Source organism: Papio anubis, chromosome 7, assembly GCF_008728515.1.
Source record: "Papio anubis isolate 15944 chromosome 7, Panubis1.0, whole genome shotgun sequence".
Taxonomy (NCBI): Eukaryota; Metazoa; Chordata; class Mammalia; order Primates; family Cercopithecidae; genus Papio; species Papio anubis.
Window position 1 is genome coordinate 142329629 of NC_044982.1, and position 21179 is coordinate 142350807.

General features: G+C 42.2%; 2 protein-coding genes across 4 annotated transcripts in view; one reads left to right on the forward strand and one right to left on the reverse strand.

Moving 5' to 3' along the window:
* Positions 1–982: 982 nt before the first annotated feature.
* On the reverse strand, positions 983–7760 carry B2M (beta-2-microglobulin). 2 transcript variants are annotated; one of them, NM_001173535.1, is given in 4 exon segments: positions 983–1308; positions 2567–2594; positions 3224–3502; positions 7629–7725. In NM_001173535.1, coding segments are annotated over 3 exon segments (360 nt in total). In that variant the 5' UTR covers positions 7696–7725; the 3' UTR covers positions 983–1308; positions 2567–2580.
* A 121-nt stretch (positions 7761–7881) lies between these two features.
* PATL2 (PAT1 homolog 2) overlaps positions 7882–21179 on the forward strand; it is a 45752-nt gene continuing 32454 nt past the window's right edge. For both annotated transcript variants that reach the window (XM_031668763.1, XM_031668765.1), the window contains exon 1: positions 7882–8368. The gene's annotated coding sequence lies outside the window, so the exon portion shown is untranslated. The remainder of the gene's footprint in view (positions 8369–21179) is intronic.

Sequence of the window (21179 nt, forward strand, 5' to 3'; positions counted from 1 at the left end):
TGTTGTGTTTTATTTATCCTGTCAGTACCTAGAACTAGCTAATTTAGATTCTTGGTCAAATAAACAAAACTGGCCATCAGGTATAAAACTATGCCTTGAAAATCTTAAATCCGTTGTCATTCAAAGTACAGTTGGCCTTTAGTATCCAGGGGCTCCACATCGGTGGATTCAGCAAACCATGGATCAAAAACATTGGGGGAAAAAAAGGGATGGTTGTGTTTTTACTGAACATGTACAGACTTTTTTTTTCTTGTCATTATTCCTTAAACAATAACAACCATTTACATAGCATTTACATTGTATTAGGTATTATAAGTAATCTAGAAATGATTTAAAGTATACAGGAGGATGTGCATAGGTTATATGCAAATACTATACCATTTTATAGAAGGGACTTAAATATCCAGAGATTTTGGTGTCTAAGAAGGGGTCCTGAAACCAATCCCCCAGGGAGACCACGGGATGACTGTGTATCTATTCCTTGCTAAAATATTAAATCCTTAGATACTTTTGCTCCCTCTTAGAGTTTGCATACTCCTCATGACCTGGCCCACAAGAAAGAACTCTGGCTAAAGTATAGAAGGCTGGCCTCTCACTAGACAGCTGTGTCACTCCAACTATGCCATTTAACTTCTTTGAGCATCAGATTCCTAATCTGGAAAATGTGGATCACTGAGGCCCTTTACACTGTGAGCCAAACCCTATATACAAGAGGTTCACACTTTTTACCACATGGCACTTGAAGACCGTTTCCCTGTTTGAAAATAAAGGGGTAATAGTGGGAGCAAGATATAAGAGACAACACATCAAGTTTCATGGTTTTATTTAACTCATGGAACAAAAATGAACCAGATTAACTGCAACTTTATCAAATGTATAAGAAGTAAATATGAATCTTATATGACAAAATGTTTTACTCATTATAACAAATTTCCAATAACCCCATCAATTATATTTCTAAATTTTTCCTCCAAATTCTAAGCACAGTATGTAAATTGGAAGTTAACTTATATATGCATAACTATCTTATCAAGCTTCGATTGAAGAGTTCAATCTGACGAAGATGTTGATGTTGGATATGAGAATTCTCTGCTCCCCACCTCTAAGTTGCCAGCCCTCCTAAAGCTAGCTGCCCAGATACCTCAAACATGGAGATAGCACTCAAAGTAGAATTATAAAGAAGATCATGCCTGTGTTAACATTATTATAACTCTGAATTTTTTGCAAAAAGTGTATAAGCATATCAATATTAAAAAGCAAGGAAGCAGAATTTGGAATTCATCCAATCCAAATGCGGCATCTTCAAACCTGAAAAGAAAAGAAAAAGGTGAGCAAATGAATTTATTTTATTTGGATTGCAGATCTCATTACCAAACCTGTCTAACTTCTACTGTGTAGGTCACCTTTTTAAAAGAAGTAACTACGGACAGTTCTCCAAACCCATTACAAAGAGTATATCCTGTTAGTGTATCCGTTTGGTGCTGCCAAAATCTTAGAAGAAAAAATGCTGATATGATATTTTGGTCAGTGCTGGACTGTATATATGACAGTGGTTTCATGATATTAAAATAGCATACTTTTTACTGTACCTTTTCTATGTTTAGATACACAAATACCATTGTGTTACAACCGCCCACAGTATTCAGTACAGTAACAGGCTGTACAGGTTTGTAGCTTAGGAGCAACAGGCTAGACCATGTAGCCTATGTGTGTAGTAGGCTACAACACCTAGGTTTGTGTAAGCATTTCTTGGAATATGTCCCCGTCATTAAGTAACACATGACTATATTCGAGTTCAAGTCCTGGCTCTACAATTTACTACCAGTGTGACTGGGCAGATCATCCACCTTCCTGATGCTCTCCCAAATCAATTCCCTGTTCTAGAATGTAACAGGAGATTTGAATGGGTTTTCAGCATCAAAGTACCCTGGGCAGTAGAATTTCACTGAAAAGCTGGATCTTATACATTTGGACTCCAACTAAAGATGCAGAGAAGTCCAAGTTCCTCCCTCTCTCTTGCTTCTGGAGTTCTTTGTAGTTACATCTATTGTAGTATCACTACATCAAGTTTTAACAATCTGGTTCCCTTTATCTCATCTAGTGGCCTGGGAGCCTCTAAGAGGCAAACACAGTCCCCACACAGGAATGGGACGTCTGCAGAACTGTATAACTCCTCTCTTCTGTCTGAAGAATAAAACAACTATTATACAAAGGAAGAGAGTGATTCATTTTCTCTTCTCAGCAGAGATGTCCAATGTGGAAATGGTAGAAGAAAGATCAAAGCCTTGCAGGTAATGTGGGTAACCACCTGCCTCTATCCTGCAATACCATACTGGCAGTTCCTTTGCCCTCTCTGTAGAGGGTCAGTAATGTGGCCACACCCGGGGCCACACACCTTCTTCATACCACGGGAGAAGGAAATGTGACCCTGTAGGATTCTTCTTTGCCTGCTAAAATGCTACTCTGTCAATGTTCTCCACATAGTGAGGGTTATCCTGTTAGAACTGTCTATAAATAGTCCTCAGGATAGTGAAACAAAAACATTTTCTTAAGGTCAAAAACTTACCTCCATGATGCTGCTTACATGTCTCGATCTATGAAAAAGACAGTGGAGAAAGAAAAAAGAAGACATTAAGTTATACTTTTAAAATACCATGTACTAACAAATGTCTAAAATGGTTAGAAATAAGGCTGGCAGAATAGGCTGCTGTTCCTATCCATGTATACCTTGTTTAGAGCTACCCAGCAGGAACATGCCCTTCCTACTAGCCTCAGATACCAATCCAGCCAGAGAGTACTGGAGGAGTCCAGGATTATAGGACGCTAGGATACACAGGACTTACAAACAAAGGTCTATACCTTCTTGAGATGTTCGTTAGTGCTCAATATACCTGCAGCTGCCACGAAAGCTAGAGGAAGCCAGTAGGTAAGAAGTGTTAAGAGTGCATATGTATTCATGCAAGTGCTGCTGCTGCTCCCTGCTCAACTGCAGGGAAACTACTGGTTCAGAAACCATGCTGTGCAGCAATCTCTCAGCAGATGCCACTAATCTGATCTTTAAGAACATTCCCTGACAATCCCAATATGCAGATTGTTTATATCAGATGGGATGGGACTCATTCAGGGTAGTATGGCCATAGACTTTTTTTTATATCAAAGCAGCTTTATGATATGACTACTCATACACAACTTTCAGCAGCTTACAAAAGAACGTAAGACTTACCCCACTTAACTGTCCTGGGCCCTGACAAAGTCACATGGTTCACACGGCAGGCATACTCATCTTTTTCATTGGGGGTGAATTCAGTGTAGTACAAGAGATAGAAAGACCAGTCTTTGCTGAAAGACAAGTCTGAATGCTCCACTTTTCCCATTTTCTCTCCATTCTTCAGTAAGTCAACTTCAATATCAGATGGATGAAACCCAGACACATAGCAATTCAGGAAATTTGGCTTTCCATTCTCTGGTGGATGGCGTGAGTAAACCTGAATCTTTGGAGTACCTGAGGAACATAGGGAAAAGACACATTAATATTGCCAGAGTATTTCACTTGGGGCTAACTTGGTCTCAAGCTCCATCAGGCACCAAGTGTTTACATTTGATCATCGATTTCTCCCAATTCCATTTCCACTCTGGCCAAATGAGCTTCCCCCTTCCCAACAAGCCACCTCCATTTTGAGGAATAAACCATTACGTGGTATCTTTCCCTCATAATTCCTCTATACATGACTTTTTTGGTTTTTTCTAGCAGATTTCTAGCAGTATCTTCTGTCACTGGAGATTGTGCTGCATTTTTAAGAACCTTTTTCTGGATGCTCTCAAGCACTTCTGATGGCTTCTCAGCACTCATAGCATTCTTTAACACATCACTCAAGAGTCTACATGATTTGGCTCCAAGCTACTTTTCAAAGGTCATTTCTCAGTTCATAATAGCCCCATCAAATTACTCATGTTACTGTACTCTGTTTCCACCCCTTCCATTTTTTCCCCTTATGTTTACTCCTTTCTTTTTGGTTCCTGCTCCTGCCTCGATCTACACCCACCTGATTTTCTAAACTGTATTAAGTGTCTAGAAGAGTGCCTGGGATATAGCAATTGCTCTATACGTGGCAGATGTTATTATTATTACCTCAGGTTCCTAAGCGGATCAACCCAAGGTATGTTTTATTTTGTTGTTTTTGTTGGTTTTTTGTTTGTTTGTTTGAGATGGAATCTCATTCTGTTGCCCAGGCTGGAGTGCAGTGGCGAGATCTCAGCTCACTGCAACCTCTGCCTTGGTTCAAGTGATTCCTGGGACTACAGGCACACACCACCATGCCCGGTTAATTTTTGTATTTTTAGTAGAGACGGGGTTTCACCATGTTGGCCAGGCTGGTCTCGAACTCCCAACTTCTAGTGATCTGCCTGCCTTGGCCTCCCAAAGTGCTGGGATTACAGGCATGAGCCACTGCGCCCGGCCCAATCCAAGGTATGTTCTTACCAAACAACAAAACCTCTTTATTTCTGCCGCGGGTTTATATGCCAGATCCCTCTCTGATTTTGTACCTAATTTCATGAGCTAGAAAACAAAGAAACAAAACCTAAATGCATATAAGAGCTGGCAAATACCTTAAATGGTTGAGTTGGACTGGATAAAATACAACAGGGATAGGTGAGGACTATGGCAAATGGGACAGAACGTAGTTTTCATTATGATCAAATGGAGTAATGCATGTGACAGTGGGATTTGCGTTTTAATTAGCATCCACAGGTGATTGCTGTAAACTAGCCAGGTTGGGAATACATTGCCTAATGTTACAGAAGCAGTGCTTTCCAAAATGAGAGGCATGACTAGACCATCCATGGGGAAGTGGAAAGAAAATATTATAAACTCTATATTTTTCATCGAAAATGAAGAGAAGTGTTAGTGCTACTAAATATACAGACTGACACTAAATATATGTGTATACAATTCTTTTAAATACACTTATATTCAGGGTACATGATCCTAAAAGGCAGCTACTCCATCATGTCTGGAAGGTTGTGGGAAGAAGGAGTACCAGGCCACCTTGACCAGATATATCTCTCTAGAAACACCCTGTCATCAAGGAAAGGCTACTAGCCCCATCGAGAGGTGGATTGGGGAATCTAATGAAGACCTGATTTTTTTCATAACATTAAAAGCTAAGAGAGCTCTTTGCAACTGAGCTTCTAATAATAAGAACATAATAAATGCCTCAGGGGTCAGAGCGCAGATTCATCCTGCCTGGAACTCTGTTTGAGGGAAGGCAGCAAGATTTTGTGAGAGCATCACTGTAATCTTTTCTAAGAAGAGGACAAGTATCAGACAGACTGGGTTTGAATTGGGGCTCAACCAGTTACTGGCTTTGTGACTTTTGGAGAGCTATTTAAGCTTACAAAACTTAACTGAAAAGTTAATTTATGCCCACAGTAAAACAAAACAAAACCACACACAGGACAGAGGGGAAAATAGACCTTCAGAGGTAATCACCATTACATGCTTCTTGTGGTATCTTCCAGAAATGGTTTATGCATGGCATGTATTACTTTGGAAATTTTCAAAATAAGATTTTTTAAAAAACATCTGATTGTTATTTTTTAAAACGACATCTAACATAACCAGCAAATAGCAGTAATGGTGATGATATAGACATTATCCTTTATGTTGTAAATAAATTGTATTCAAATTAAATGCAATTTTCTCATGATCAAAACATTCTGCTTTTGATCATGTTTTGCCAGGGGGAAAAGGTGAGAGGGCTTAGCGTATTGCCAGGTATTTAGAAAGTACTCAAGATCTTTGGTGTCCTCAACAGTCTTGGTAACCATCTTGGATTATCTTTCTTTTTTTTTTTTTTGAGACAGAGTCTCGCTCTGTCGCCCGGGCTGGAGTGCGGTGGCTGGATCTCAGCTTACTGCAACCTCCGTCTCCCGGGTTCACGCCATTCTCCTGCCTCAGCCTCCCGAGTAGCTGGGACTACAGACGCCCGCCACCTCGCCCGGCTAGTGGTTTTTTTTTTTTTTTGTATTTTTTAGTAGAGACGGGGTTTCACCGTGTTAGTCAGGATGGTCTCGATCTCCTGACCTCGTGATCTGCCCGTCTCGGCCTCCCAAAGTGCTGGGATTACAGGCTTGAGCCACCGCGCCCGGCCGGATTATCTTTATTAATGGTTTTACAACTCTCCTGACTTCGACAAACCTTCACTTTTTTCTTTCTTCTTCTTCTTCTTTTTTTTTTTTTTTGGCTCTTTTGTCTTTTTTAAGAGACAGGGTCTCGCTCTGTTGCCCAGACTGGAATGCACTAGCGCCATGATAACTCAAACTCCTGGGCTCAAGAGATCCTCCCGCCTCAGCCACCCGAGTAGCTTGGGCCACAGGCGCCAGCCACCACACCTGGCTAATTTTTGTTTTTATTTTTTATAGAGACGAGTTTTCACCATGTTGGCCAGGCTGGTCTCAACTACTGACCTCAAGCGATCCTCCCGCCTCGGCCTCCCTAAGTGCTGGGATTACAGGCGTGAGCTACCACGCCCAACCCCCTCATGTTTTCAAAACCGAAAGAGGCACACTATATCTCGGAAAGAACCAGGCAAAGAGCCAAAAAGGAAGCCTTCTGTAAGAAAAGACCACAGGGCCCATGGCCGCCCGGTTTGCTCTGGAGAATCTCACGCAGAAGGCAGGCATGTTTCTTTAAAAAAACGCACGAATTACAGACAAAAGCATGCGCTCCCGCAAAAGGCCCTGGTCAGGCTTGATTTCAATCTCGATTGCTGCCATTTATCCCCTGTGTAAGTTTCTTAAAATCTCGGTGCCTCAGTTTCTTCATCTGTGAGAGGCAGAAGATAACCATAGTAGTTACCTATGGCGGAAGATAACTATTTTAAAAATTAAATAACGCAAAGCACGTAAAGTCCTTGGCACACAGAAAGATGTCAATAACGGGTAGTTCTTACGATTTTTAAAAGTGATATGTGATGGGAACAAATAGGTTAATGATTCGAAACCGCTTTGTATCACAGCCAAGCATTCTACAAACGTCGCGTGCTCTTTCCCCGCCACGGTGTGGCCCCACATAGACCCGGAGGTGCAGGGCAGGCGAACTTAGCGGCTCCTAGCGAAGTCCACAGCTCTCCGGTCCGAGGGAAGCAGAGCTGCAGCAGACAGGTTTACCCGGGCGACGCCTCCCCCAGACCCCGGGCGCCCCTGCACGCATTCACAGCCCTCAGCTCCGCGCCTTTGGGATGAGCCTACCCGTCCCCCACTCCAGCTGCGCTCGGGGAGCCAGAGGCCCCGCGAAAGAGCGGAAGAGAAACCCTCCCCCAACCTCGGCGCTCTGACGCTTATCAACGCCCCAAACTTTGTCCCGACCCTCTTGTCGCCGTAGGCCAAAGGTCTCCCCTGCTTCCCGCCGAAAGGGGCAAGAAGCGCGCGTCCCGGGTGCGTACCCCCTTCCCCACTCCCAGGCCACCCCACCGCTTCCCGGAGACCCAGCCCTAGACTAGCCCCCCGGCGGGCCACCAAGGAGAACTTGGAGAAGGGAAGTCACGGAGCCAGAGAGCACAGAGAGGGCCACAGAGGGTGCGGAGCGGGAGAGGAAGGACCAGAGCGGGAGGGTAGGAGAGACTCACGCTGGATAGCCTCCAGGCCAGAAAGAGAGAGTAGCGCCAGCACGGCTAAGGCCACTGAGCGAGACATCTCGGCCCGGGTGCTGTCCGCCGCTGGAATGCCCGCCGGGCGCGACGCCTCCACTTATATTCCGTGGGTGCCCAGCCAATCAGGGCAAGGCCCGCGGGGACCGTCACCAGTCTCCAAGCCAGCGACGCAGTGCTAGGTTAGAGAGAGGGACTTTCCCGTTTTCGGTTTCCTTTTCTTAGAGTCTCGTGATGTTTAAGAAGGCATGCACTAGATTGGATGGGTTTGCTGCCTGTACATCGGCGCCCTCCGATCTGGGGTGCGCGCCCCAGCTTGGGACACGCGGCGCTCATTCTAGGACTTCAGCTGGAGGCACCTTAAGGCCCCCTCCTCGCATTGCAAACTGGTCCCAGAGATACTAAGTGACTTGCTAATGGTGCCCCAGCCAGTTAAGGACTTGGACCTGCATTTTTCATTCGAGAAAACTGAAACCCAGAAGATTAAGATCGTTGAATGCTACCTAGCAGGAGAACTTCGGTTTATAACTACAGCTCGGGAATTCGCTGCAGCGTTTCTCGATTCTCTGGGCAAGAAAAATAGTCCCAGACGCAATCTGAGCACAGCTCAGAGAAGGTCCTAGCGAACGAGTACCTTTCTTGCTTCTTGAATCCCTTCAGGAAAAAGTGTTTGGAAAGTTCTGAGCCAAGAAGTTCCTCCCTGTGTCCTTGTTATTTAGGTAATTTTCTTTGTTCTGTTGATTTGTGGGGGGTGGGGGAGAACCACTAATAGTAAAAGCAGTAACTGCTTAGGGCTTTAGAGTTTCCAGCGCCCTCCAGGTACAACATTCTCTTAGTTTCCACCCTAGAACAGGGACTGGCACATAGTAGGTACTCAGTAAACTGAATGAATGAATGGATGGATGGATGAATGAATTAGTGAATATATAAATAAACTGTAGGAGGAAAGAATTCCCCCATTCGTTTTATGAACAGGGGAAACAAAGGCTAAGAGACTAGAATTCAAACTCTGGCCTGATTCCACTGACATTCATAATTTAGACACTGGAAGACAAAGGGCTTGGCAATTTTAGTGAGAGTTTGGACTCAGCCAAGGACGTTAAACATGACAGGCAGACCCATTAAGGAAACCTACACTCTAAAGTGACCGTAAATAAGGTGCTGCCATTTCGTAGTGGCGGATCTAAGAGGAACAGTGAGAAGAGGAAGTGGACCATGGGGATGGGGAGGGGCAGAGATCTTGGAAGTCACCATGGTTTTCAGCTGAAAGGATTTGCCTAGCTTCCCCAAGGAGCACAACAAATAACCTTCTAGGCTTCTTTTACATATTTTTAGGCTTTTGATAATCCTTATTGTGGAGGCCATGCCTAAACTAAGAAAATGCAATACTCTCCATGGACCTAATGAAATGAGATAATGCACGAGAGAGAGCCTCCCACAATGCCTGGTACATAATACGTGTTCTGTAGTGTATAATAAGTGCTATAATTATTAATATTATTTACCTAGTTTTTCTACCAGCCCTCTCAATAACTAAAATATAAGAATAATTGTTATGCACAAGTTTATGAAATGAGACACTCTTGCTCCCTCCCTTCTTCCCCTTTTAAAAACTCATATAAGGCACTAAAGGCCTGAAATGTTAGTGTTGAATTGTACTAGAAACGTGCCTTAGAAGTTTAGCAAGGGACAGGGCTATTTTTGCCTCTAGTTTCTTGTTTACTACATCACAGAGAAATACTAAATTTAAAATTCATTACAGATAGATTCTGACTTACTCACTTGGAAAACCAATTTAAAAAGCAATAAAAAACAGTACAGACAGAAAAAAGTCTATTTTACAGTTTTCGGTGGGTGGGGAATACCTGTATTTTTCTTGGATTTACCATTTATGACATGTTTTGAATAGTGAGGGTGAAAATTATATATACAACTATTTGTTTAAAAACAAGAGCACTGTTTGCCTAGGAGGGCAAATTTGGGAAGTCTACAAACATGACAATGTCATTTTCTTTAATTTTTAATTTTTTTGTGGAGACAGACTCTTGATATGTTTTCCAGGCTGGTCTTGAACTCCTGGTCTCAAGTGATCCTCCTTCCTCAGCCTCCCACAGTGCTAAGATCACAGGCATGTGTTACCACGCCCAGCCACAAATATGACAGTTTAATAACTTTGTCTCCCTGTAGTGCAATTAACAGATTAACAGCGGCCTTTTTTTCCCCTATATAACCTTCTTAAAATTTTTTTACAATGAACATTTATTCAAAATAGTAAATGTTGGCAAGAATTTAGAAGAACTGGAACTCTCATACAATCCTGGTGGGAATATAAAATGGTATAAACAATTTTGGGCTGGGCATGGTGGCTCACACCTGTAATCTGAGCACTTTGGGAGGGCAAGGCGGGCGGATCACTTGAGACCAGGAGTATGAGACCAGCCTGGTCAACATGGTGAAACCCTGTCTCTACTAAAAATACAAAAATTAGCTGGGCATGGTGGCAGGCATCTGTAACCCCAGCTGCTCAGGAAGCTGAGGCAGGAGAATCACTTTAAGCTGGGAGGCAGAGGTTGCAGTGAGCTGAGATTGCACCACCATACTCCAGCCTGGGCAACAAAGCAAGATTCTGTCTCAAAAAAAAAAAAAAAAAGGAAAACACTTTGACAGCTCTTTATAAAGTTAAACATACACTGGCCATTAGATCCAGCCACTCCACCCAAGGTATTTCCCCAAGAGAAAACGAAAGCATATGTCTAAACAAAGACTTGGACATTAATGTTTCCAGCAGTTTTATTTGTGATAGCTGAAACTAGAAACGATCCAACACACATCAACAGGTAAATGAATAAACCCATTGGAGTATATATCCATACAATGAAACATTATCATCAACAAATAAGGAAAAAACTGTTGATACATGTAACATGGATGAAATAATCATGGTAAGTAAAAGAAGTCAGACAGAAAAGAGCATATACGATATGATTCTGTTTATATAAAACTCCAGAAAAGGCAAACTATAATCTATATGACAGAAAGTAGATGAGTCGTTTCTAGAGGGAAAAGAGATCATCTAAACATGAGGAAACTTTTGGGTTGATGGATATGTTAATTATCTAGAGTTTGATGATGATTTCACAGTTATATTTTAGAACTTATTGTATACTTTAAGTGTAATTTATTGTATGTCAATTATAAATATTTAAAAGGACATAGCCAGGGAAGGTAGAGCAAGATGGCTGAATAGAAGCCTCCACTAATCCGGCTCCCTGCTGGAACACCATATTGAATAACTATCCACGCAAAAAAAAAGCACCTTCATAAGAATGAAAAATCAAGTGAGCAATCACAGTACCTGGTTTTAACTTCATATCACTGAAAGAGGAACTGAAGAGGGTAAGACAGTCTTGAATTGCTAAATGCTCTCTCTCCCCCATTCCCCGGCAGCAGCCATCTAGCATGGAGAGAGAATCTGTGCTTCTGGGAGAAGAACAGTGCAGTGATTGTCAGACTTTGCACTGGCACTCAGTGCTGCCCAGTCATAGCACAAAGCAACACTGGAAAGAACTCACCCAGGGCCCATGGAGGATCATTCAGACCAGCCCTAGCTGGAAGCAAATCATCCATCCCAGCAGTGGGAACCTGAGTTCCAGTAAGCCTCACCACCATGGGCTGAAGTGCTCTGAGGTTCTACATAAACTTGAAAGGCAGTCTAGGCCACAAGGATGGCAATTCCTGGGCAAGTCCTGGTGCTGTGCTGGGCTCAGAGCCAGTGAATGTGGGGTACACAACCTAGTGAGACGCCAGCTGGGATGGCCAAGGGATTGCCTGCACCACCCCTCTCCCAACCCCAGGCAGCGGAGCTCAAAGCTCAGAGAGAGACTTCTTTCCTCTGCTTGAGAAGAAGAGAGGGAAGAACAAAGATGACTTTGTCTTGCATCTTGGATACCAGCTTGGCTGCAGTAGGATAGGGCACCAGGCAGAGTCCTGAGGCCCATATTCCAGGCCATAGCTCCAAGCTGACATGTCTAGCCACACCCTGGGCCAGAAGGGAACCTGCTGCCTTGAAGGGCAGGACCAGTTCTGGCAGGATTCCTCCCCAGCTGACTAACTGAGCCCTTTGGCCCTGAATAATCGGAAGTAGCCAGGTAGTACTCATCGTGGGCTTTGGGTGAGACTCAGAGACATGCAGGCTTCAGGATGACCCAGCACATTCCAGCTGCGGCGGCTATGGGGAGAAATTCCTTCTGCTTGAGAAAAGAAGAGGAAAGAGTAAAGGGGACTTGGCCACTGTGGGGTTAGAATACAAAGTGGGCTCTTAGGGTCCCTGATTCCAGGCTTTGGCTCTTAGATAGCATTCCTGGACCTGCTCTGAGCCAGAGGGGAGCCCACTTCCCTGAAGGGTGAGTCCCAGGCCAGGCAGCATTCACCACAAGCTTACTGAAGAGCCCTTGCGCCTTGAGTATATATCAGCAGTAGCCAGACAGTACCCATCACAGGCCTGGGGTGGAAGTGGCCACGGGAAGAGACTTCTCAGCTTGTGGAAAGGGGAGGGAAAAGTGGGAAGGACTTTGTCTTGTGGCTTGGGTGCCAGTTCAGCTGCAGTACAATAGAGTACCAAGTAGATTCCTAAGGTTTCTGATTAGGCCCTAGCTCCTGGAAGGCATCTCTGGATTCACCCCAGGCTGGGGGGAACTTGCCACCCTGAAGAGGACATAAGCTTGGCTGGCTTTGCCACCTGCTGATTTTAGAGCCATAGGGCCTTGCGTGAACGTAAGTAGTAGCCAGGTACTGGTTACCGTAGGCCTTGGGCAAGACCCAGTACTGTGCTGGCTTCACCTCTGACCCTGCACAGTCCCAGTGGTGGTCACAGGGGTGTTTGTGTCACTTCTCCCCCAACTCCAGGCAGCTGATCACAGAAAGACAGACTTTGTTTGGGGGAAAGAAAGGAAGACAATAAGAGTCTCTGCCTGGTAATCCAGAGAATTCTTCCAGATCTTATCCAAGACCACCAAGGCAGTGCTTCCATGAGTAATCAGTGTTAACTTGTCAGCGGTTTAAAATAATGAGTAATAAAATATTATCTGCAAACATCATGGTGACCTCAAATCAAAAAACATACAACAGACTATGAAAGAGCCACAGCATTTCTATGCTTAGTGTGCCCTCTAATGCAGATACAGCTGCAGTGACCAAAAACTTAGATCACAACACCCACGTTCCTTTGAATTCCTGAAAAGCCTTCCAAAGAAGGACAGATACAGCCCAGACTGCGAAGACTATGATAAATATTTAACTCAGACACTGATGAACATCTACAAGCATCAGGACCAGCCAGGAAAACATGACCTCATCAAATGAACTAAATAAGGCACCAGGGGCCAATCCCAGAGAAACAGAGATATGTGACCTTTGAAACAGAATTCAAAATAGCTGTTTTGGCCAGGCACAGTGGCTCACACCTGTAATCCCAACATCTTGGGAGGCCAAGGTGGGTAGATCACTTGAACTCAGGAGTTCAAACCAGCCTGGCCAACATGGTGAAACCTTATCTCTACTAAAAATACAAAAATTAGTTGGGTGTGGTGGGGTGTGCCTGTAATCCCAGCTACTCAGGAGGCTGAGGCAGGAGAATTGCTTAAACTTGGGAGGCGGAGATTCAGTGAGCCAAGATTGCACCACTGCACTCCAGCCTGGGCAACAGAGCGAGACTCTGTCAAAAACAAACAAACAAACAACTGTTTTGAGGAAACTCAAAAAAAGTAAAGCTAACATAGAGAAGCAATTCAGAATCCTGTCACATAACTTTAACAAAGAGATTGAAATAACTAAAAAGAATCAAGCAAAAATTATGGAGTTAAAAAATGAAACTGACATACTCAAGGATGCATCAGAGTCTCTTACCAGTAGAACTGATCAAGTGGAAGAAAGAATTAGTGAGCTTGAAGACAGGCTATTTGAAAATGTAATCAGAAGAGACAAAAGAAAAAAGAATAAAAAAGAATGAAGCATGCTTAGAAGATCTAGAAAATAGCTTCAAAAGGGCAAATTTGGCCAGGCGCGGTGGCTCAAGCCTGTAATCCCAGCACTTTGGGAGGCCGAGATGGGCGGATCACGAGGTCAGGAGATCGAGACCATCCTGGCTAACATGGTGAAACCCCGTCTCTACTAAAAAAATACAAAAAACTAGCCGGGCGAGGTGGTGGGCGCCTGTAGTCCCAGCTACTTGGGAGGCTGAGGCAGGAGAATGGTGTAAACCCAGGAGGCGGAGCTTGCAGTGAGCTGAGATCCGGCCACTGTGCTCCAGCCCAGGCGACAGAGCGAGACTCCGTCTCAAATTAAAAAAAAAAAGGGCAAATTTAAGAGCTATTGGCTGCAGCCAGGCACGGTGGCTCACGCCTGTAATCCCAGCACTTTGGGAGGCTGAGGTGGGCAGATCATGCAGTCAGGAGTTCGAGACCAGCCTGGCCAACATCGTGAAACCCCATCTCTACTAAAATACAAAAATTAGCTGGGCGAGGCAGTGGGTGTCTGTAATCCCAGCCACTCTGGAGGCTGAGGCAGAAGAATTGCTTGAACCTGGGAGGTGGAGGCTGCAATGAGCCAAGATCACACCACTGCACTCCAGCCTGGGCAACAGAGTGAGACTCTGTCTCAAAAAGGAAAAAAAAAAAAAGACTTACTGGCCTTAAAGAGGAGGTAGAGAGACAGAGATGGGGTAGAAAGTTTATTCAAAGGGATAGTAACAAAGAGCTTCCCAAACCTAGGGAAAGATATCAATATTCAAGTATATGAAGGTTATAGAACACCAAACAACTTCAACCCAAAGAAGACTACCTCAAAACATTTAATAAACAAACTCCCAAGGTCAAGAATACAGAAAGGATCCTAAAAGCAGCAACAGAAAATAAACAAATAACATACCAGTTATTTGGAGCTCCAGTATGTCTGGCAGCAGACTTTCCAGTGGAAACCTTACAGGCCAGGGAAGACTAGCATGGCATATTTAAAGTGCTGAAGGAAAAAATATTTTATCCTAGAATAGTGTATCTGGTGAAAATATCCTTGAAGTATGAAGGAGAAACAAAGACTTTCCTAGACAAACAAAAGTTGAGGGATTTCATCAACACTAGACCTGTCCTACAAGAAATGCTGAAGGGAGTTCTTTAATCTGAAAGAAAAGGACATTAATGAGCAATGAAAAATAATTTAAAGGTGTAAAACTCACTGGTAATTGGAAGTACACAGAAAAAAACAGAATATTATAACACTGTAATCATGGTATGTAAACTACTCATATCTCGAGTGGAAAGACAAAAAGGTAAACCAGTCAAAACTAATAACTATAACAACTTTTCAAGATATAGACAGTACAATATGACATAAACACAGAGAATTTAAAAGAATGGAACAAAGTTAAAGTGTAGAGTTTTATTAATTTTTTCTTTGCTTCTTTATTTATGTGATCAGTGGTAAGTTGTCATTGGTTTAAAATAATGGGTTATGTTGTGAATATGCCAAAAAATAATAAAATGAAATAATGGGATATAAAATATTAAATACAAGCCTTATGGTAACCTGAAATATAAAAGCATACAACAGGGGCCAGGAGTGGTGGCTCCCACCTGTAATCCTAGCACTTTGGGAGGCCGAAGCAGGCAGATGGCTTGAGCTCAGGAGTTTGAAACTAGCCTGGAAAACACAGTGAAAGTACTGTCTCTACAAAAGTATTTGTCTCTACAAAAAAAAAAAAAAAAATTAGCCAGGCATAGTGACAGTCACCTGTGGTCCCAACTACTTGGAAGGCTGAGGTAGGTGGATCACTTGAGCCTGAAAGGCAGAGGTTGCAGTGAGCCAAGATTGCACCACTGCACTCCAGCCTGGGTGGCAAAGTGAGACCCCCATCTCAAAAAAAAAAAAAAAAAATCCCCAAAACAACATACAACAGATATACAAAAAATAAAAAGCAAGAAATTTTTAAATACTACCGGAGAAAATCACCTTCACAGAAAGGAAGACAGGAAGGAAAGAAGGAGGGAACAGAGGACCACAAAACAACTAGAAAACAAATAACAAAATGGCAAGAGTAAGTCCTTACTTATCAATAATAACATTGAATCTAAACGGACTAAACTCTCCATTCAAAAGACAGAGTAGCTGAATGGATTTAAAAAAAAAAAAAAAAAAAAAAAAAGCAAGACCCAGTGATTTGTTGCCTACAAGAAGCACACTTCACCCATAAAGACACACGTAGACTAAAATAAAGGGATGGAAAAATATATTCCATTCCAATGGAAACCAAAAAGGATGATGAATAGCTATGCTTACATCAGACAAAATAGATTTCAAGACAAAAACTATAAAAAGAGACAAAGAAGGTCATTATATAATGAAAAGAGGTTAATCTGGCAACAGTATGTAACAATTGTAAAAATATATGCACTCCAACTGGAGCACCCAGATATATAAAGTAAATATTATTAGAGCTAAAGAGAGAGGCCCCAGTACAATAATAGCTGGAGACTTCAACACCCCACTTTCAGCATTGGACAGATCATCCAGACCAAAAATCAACAAAGAAACATCAGACTTAATCTGCACTACTGATCAAATGACTCTAATAGATTTTTTTTTTTCGAGATGGAGTCTTGCTCTGTTGCCCAGGCTGGAGTGCAGTGGTGCAATCTCAGCTCACTGCAAGCACCACCTCCCAGGTTCACACCATTCTGCCTCAGCCTCCCGAGTAGCTGGGACTACAGGTGCCCACCACTATGCCTGGCTAATTTTTTGTATTTTTAGTAGAGACGGGGCTTTACCATGTTAGCCAGAATGGTCTTGATCTCATGACCTCATGATCTGCCCACCTTGGCCTCCCAGAGTGCTGGGGTTACAGGCGTGAGCCACCATGCCTGGTCAAATATAATAGATATTTACAGAACATTTTATCCAATGGCTACAGAATACCCATTCTTCCCCTCAGCACATGGATCATTCTCAAGGATAGACCATATGTTAGGTCACAAAATAAGTCTTAAAAAATTGAAATTATATCAAATATCTTCTCTGACCACAATGGAAAAAAACTAGAAATCAATAACAAGAGGAATTTTTGAAACTATACAAATACATGGAAATTAAACAGTATGCTCCTACATGACTGTGGGTCAACAAAGAAATTAAGAAGGACATTTTTTTAAATTCTGGAAACAAATGATAATGGAAACACAACATACCAAAACCTATGGGATACAGAAAAGGCAGTAATAAGAAGAAAGTCTATAGCCATAAGCACCCACATAAAAAAAAAAAAAAAAAAAACAGAAAAACTTCAAATAAACAACATAATGATGCATTTCAAAGAACTAGAAAAGCAAGAGCAAGCCAAACCCAAAATTAATAGAAGAAAATAAATAATAAAGATGAGAGCAAATGAAATTGAAATGAAGAAAACAATACAAAAGATCAACAAAAAGAAAAGTTGTTTTTTTAAAGACAAAAACCAAAAATCTTTAGCCAGATTCACTAAGAAAAAAAGGAGAGAAGATTCATATAAATAAAATCAGAGATGAAAAAGGAGACATTACAACCAATATCACAGAAATTCAAAGGATCATTAGAGTCTACTATGAGCAACTACATGCCAATAAATTGGAAAACCTAGAAGAAATGGATACATTCCGAGGTACATACAACCTACCAAGATTGAACCTTGAAGAAATCCAAAACCAGAACAGACAAATAACAAGTAACAAATAAAAGCTCAGGACTCTATGGCTGCACTGCTAAACGTTACTAAATATATGAAGAAGAACTAATACCAACTGATATAGTTTCAATATAGGTCCCTACCCAAATCTCATGTTGAATTGTAATCCCTAGTATTGGAGGTGGGGCCTGGTGATAGGTGTTTGGGTCATGGGGGCAGATCCCTCATGGCTTGGTGCTGTCCTTGTGATAGTGCATTCTTGAGAGATCTGGTTGTTGGTAAAATGTGACACCTCCCCTCACCACCTCTTGTTCCCACTCTTACCATGTGAAGTGCCTGGCACCCTTCTGTCATGAGTAAAAGCTCCCTGAGGTCTCCCCAGTAGCTGAGCAGAGGCCAGCACCATACCATGTTTATACAGCTTACAGAACCATAAGCCAATTAAAACTCTTTTCTTTGTAAATTTTCCAGCCTCATGTATTTCTCTCTCTCTCTCTTTTTTTTTTTTTTTTTTTTTTTTTGGAGACAGGGTCTCACTCTGTCACCCAGTCTGGAGGGCAGTGGTGCAATCTCAGCTCACTGCAACCTCTGCCCCCTGGGTTCAAGCAATTCTTGTGCCTCAGCTTCCTGACTAGCTAAAAGAACAGGTGTGCACCATCATACCTGGCTAATTTTCATATTTTTAGTAGAGATGGGGTTTCACCATGTTAGCCAGGCTGGTCTCAAACTCCTGGCCTCAAGTGATCTGCCTGCCTCAGCCTCCCAAAGTGCTGGGATTACAGGCATGAGCCACCATGCCCAGCCTCAGTTATTTCTTTATAGCAATGCAAGAAAGAACCAAAACACCAACCCTACTCAAACTATTCTGAAAAATAGAGGAAGAGGGAGTGTTTTCAAACTCATTCTACGTGGCCGGTATTACCTTGATGCCAAAACTAGACAGGCACATTAAAAAAAAAAAAAAAAACTACAGGCAAATATCCCTGATGCAAAAATCCTCAGCAACATACTAGCACACTGAATTCAACAACACATTAAAGTGATTATTCATCTCATCTGCAGTATCTTTCCAATGGAAAAAAAAATTATTCATCATGCATCCAAGCATCCCAGAGATGCAAGGATGGTTCAACATACATAAATCAATCAATGTGATATATCATATCAACAGAATGAAGGGCAAAAACCATATGATCATTTCAATTGATGCTGAAAAAACAGTTGATAAAATTCAACATCGCTTCATGATTAAAAACCCCTCAAAAACTGGGCACATAAGGAACGTATCTCAACACAATAAAAGCTCAACACAATAAAAGACAAATCTACAGTTAGTATCATAGTGAATTAAGGGAAAACCTAAATCCTTTTCTCAAAGATCTGGAACATGACAAAGATGCCCACTTTCGCCACTATTATTCAAAATAGTACTGGAAGTCCTAGCTAGAGCAATCAGACAAGAGAAAGAAATAAAGAGCATCCAAACTGGAAAGGAAGAAGTCAAATTATCCTTATTTGCAGATGATATGATCTTGTATTTGGAAAAACCTAAAGACTCCACCAAAAAACTATTAGAACTGATAAACAAATTCAGTAAAGTTGGAGGATACAAAGTCAACATACAAGCCAGGCATGGTGGCTCATGGCTATAATCCCAGCACTTTGGGAGGCTGAGGTGGGCAGATCACTTGAGGTCAGGAGTTCAAGACCAGTGTGGCCAACATGGTGAAACCCCATCTCTACTAAAAATACAAAAATTAGCCGGGTGTGGTGGCACATACCTGTAGTCGCAGTTACTCGGGAGGCTGAGGCAGGAGAATCACTTGAACCCAGGAGGCAGAGGTTGCCATGAGCCAAGATCACGCCACTGCACTCCAGCCTGGGTGACAAAGTGAGGCTCCATCTCAAAAAAAAGAAAAAAAGAAAAAAAAAGAATGGCCGGGCGCGGTGGCTCAAGCCTGTAATCCCAGAACTTTGGGAGGCCGAGATGGGTGGATCACGAGGTCAGGAGATTGAGACCATCCTGGCTAACACGGTGAAACCCCATCTCTACTAAAAAATACAAAAAACTAGCCGGGCGAGGTGGCGGGCGCCTGTAGTCCCAGCTACTCGGGAGGCTGAGGCAGGAGAATGGCGTGAACCCGGGAGGCGGAGCTTGCAGTGAGCCGAGATCCGGCCACTGCACTCCAGCCTGGGCGACAGAGCGAGACTCCGTCTCAAAAAAAAAAAAAAAAAAGAAAAAAAAAGAAAAAGAAAATCAACATATAATCATTTGTTTTATAAATAATATTAAATATCTAATGTTAAATACCTTCTTAACCAAGAAGTAAAAGATCTCTACAATGATAACTATAAAACACTGATGAAAGAAATTGAAGAGGACACAAAAAAAAGGAAAGATATTCCATGTTCATGGATTGGGAGACTCAATATGTTAAAATATCCATACTACCTAAAGCAATCTACAGATTCAATGTAAACCCTATCAAAATACCAATTACATTCTTCACAGAAATGGAAAAAAAATCCTAAAATTTATATGGAACCACAAAAGATCCAGAACAGCCAAAACTATCTTAAGCAAAAAGAACAAAACTGGAAGAATCACATTACCTGACTTCAAATTATACTACAAAGCTATAGTAACCCAAAGAGCATGATACTGGCATAAAAACAGACACATAAACTGATGAAACATAATAGAGAACCCAGAAACAAATCCATACATCTACAGTAAACTTATTTTCAACAAAGTTGTCAAAAACCTACATTGGAGAAAGGACACTCTCTTCAGTAAATGGTGCTGGGAAAACTGGATATCCATATGCAGAAGAATGAAACTAGACCACTATCTCTCGCCATATACAAAACTCAAAGAAAAATGGAATAAAAACTTAAATCTGGCTGGGCATGGTGGCTCACACCTGTAATCCTGGCACTTTGGGAGGCCAAGGTGGGTGGATCACTTGACCAGGAGTTTGAGACCAGCCGGCCAACATGGTAAAACCCTGTCTCTACTAAAAATACAAAAAATTAGCTGGGCATGCTGATGCACACCTGTAATCCCAGCTACTCAGGAGACTGGGGCATGGGAATCGCTTTAAACTGGGAGGCGGAAGTTGTAGTCAGCTGAAACTACTGCACTCTAGCCTGGGTGACACAGTAAGACCCAGTCCCAGAAAATAAAAAGACTTAAATCTAAGACCTCAAGCTATGAAACTGCTAAAAGAAAACATTGGGGAAACTCTCCAGGATATTAGACTGGGCAAAAATTTATTGAGTAATACCCTTAAAAGCTTCTGCAAAGCAAAGGAAACAAACAACAAAGAGAAGAGACAGCCCACAGAATGGGAGCAAATATTTACAAACAAATCCATCTCACAAGGATTAATAATAAAAATATATAATAAGCTCAAACAACTCTATAGGAAAAAATCTACTAATCCAATTTTTTAAATGGGCAAAAGATCTGAATAGGCATTTCTCAAAAGAAGACATACAAATGGCAAACACGTATCTGAGAAGGTGCTCACCATCATTGATCATCAGACAAATGCAAATCAAAACTACAATGAGATAGCACTTCACCCTCATTAAAATGGTTTTCATCCAAAAGACAGACAATAACGAATGCTGGTGAGGATGTGGAGAAAAGGGGAACCCTCATACACTGTTGGTGGGAATGGAAATTAGTATACCCACTATGGAGAACAGCTTGGAGGTTCCTCAAAAAACTAAAAATAGAGCTACCATATGATCCAGCAATCCTACTCCTAGGTATATACTCAAAAGAAAGAAAATCAGTATATCGAAGAGATATCTGC

Coding starts and splice junctions, on each gene's coding strand:
- B2M (XM_009210060.4), bottom strand. CDS start 7,695: ATGTCTCGCTCAGTGGCCTTAGCCGTGCTGGCGCTACTCTCTCTTTCT. Junction 3,503..7,628: donor TGGCCTGGAGGCTATCCAGC/GTGAGTCTCTCC, acceptor TATGTTCCTCAG/GTACTCCAAAGATTCAGGTT.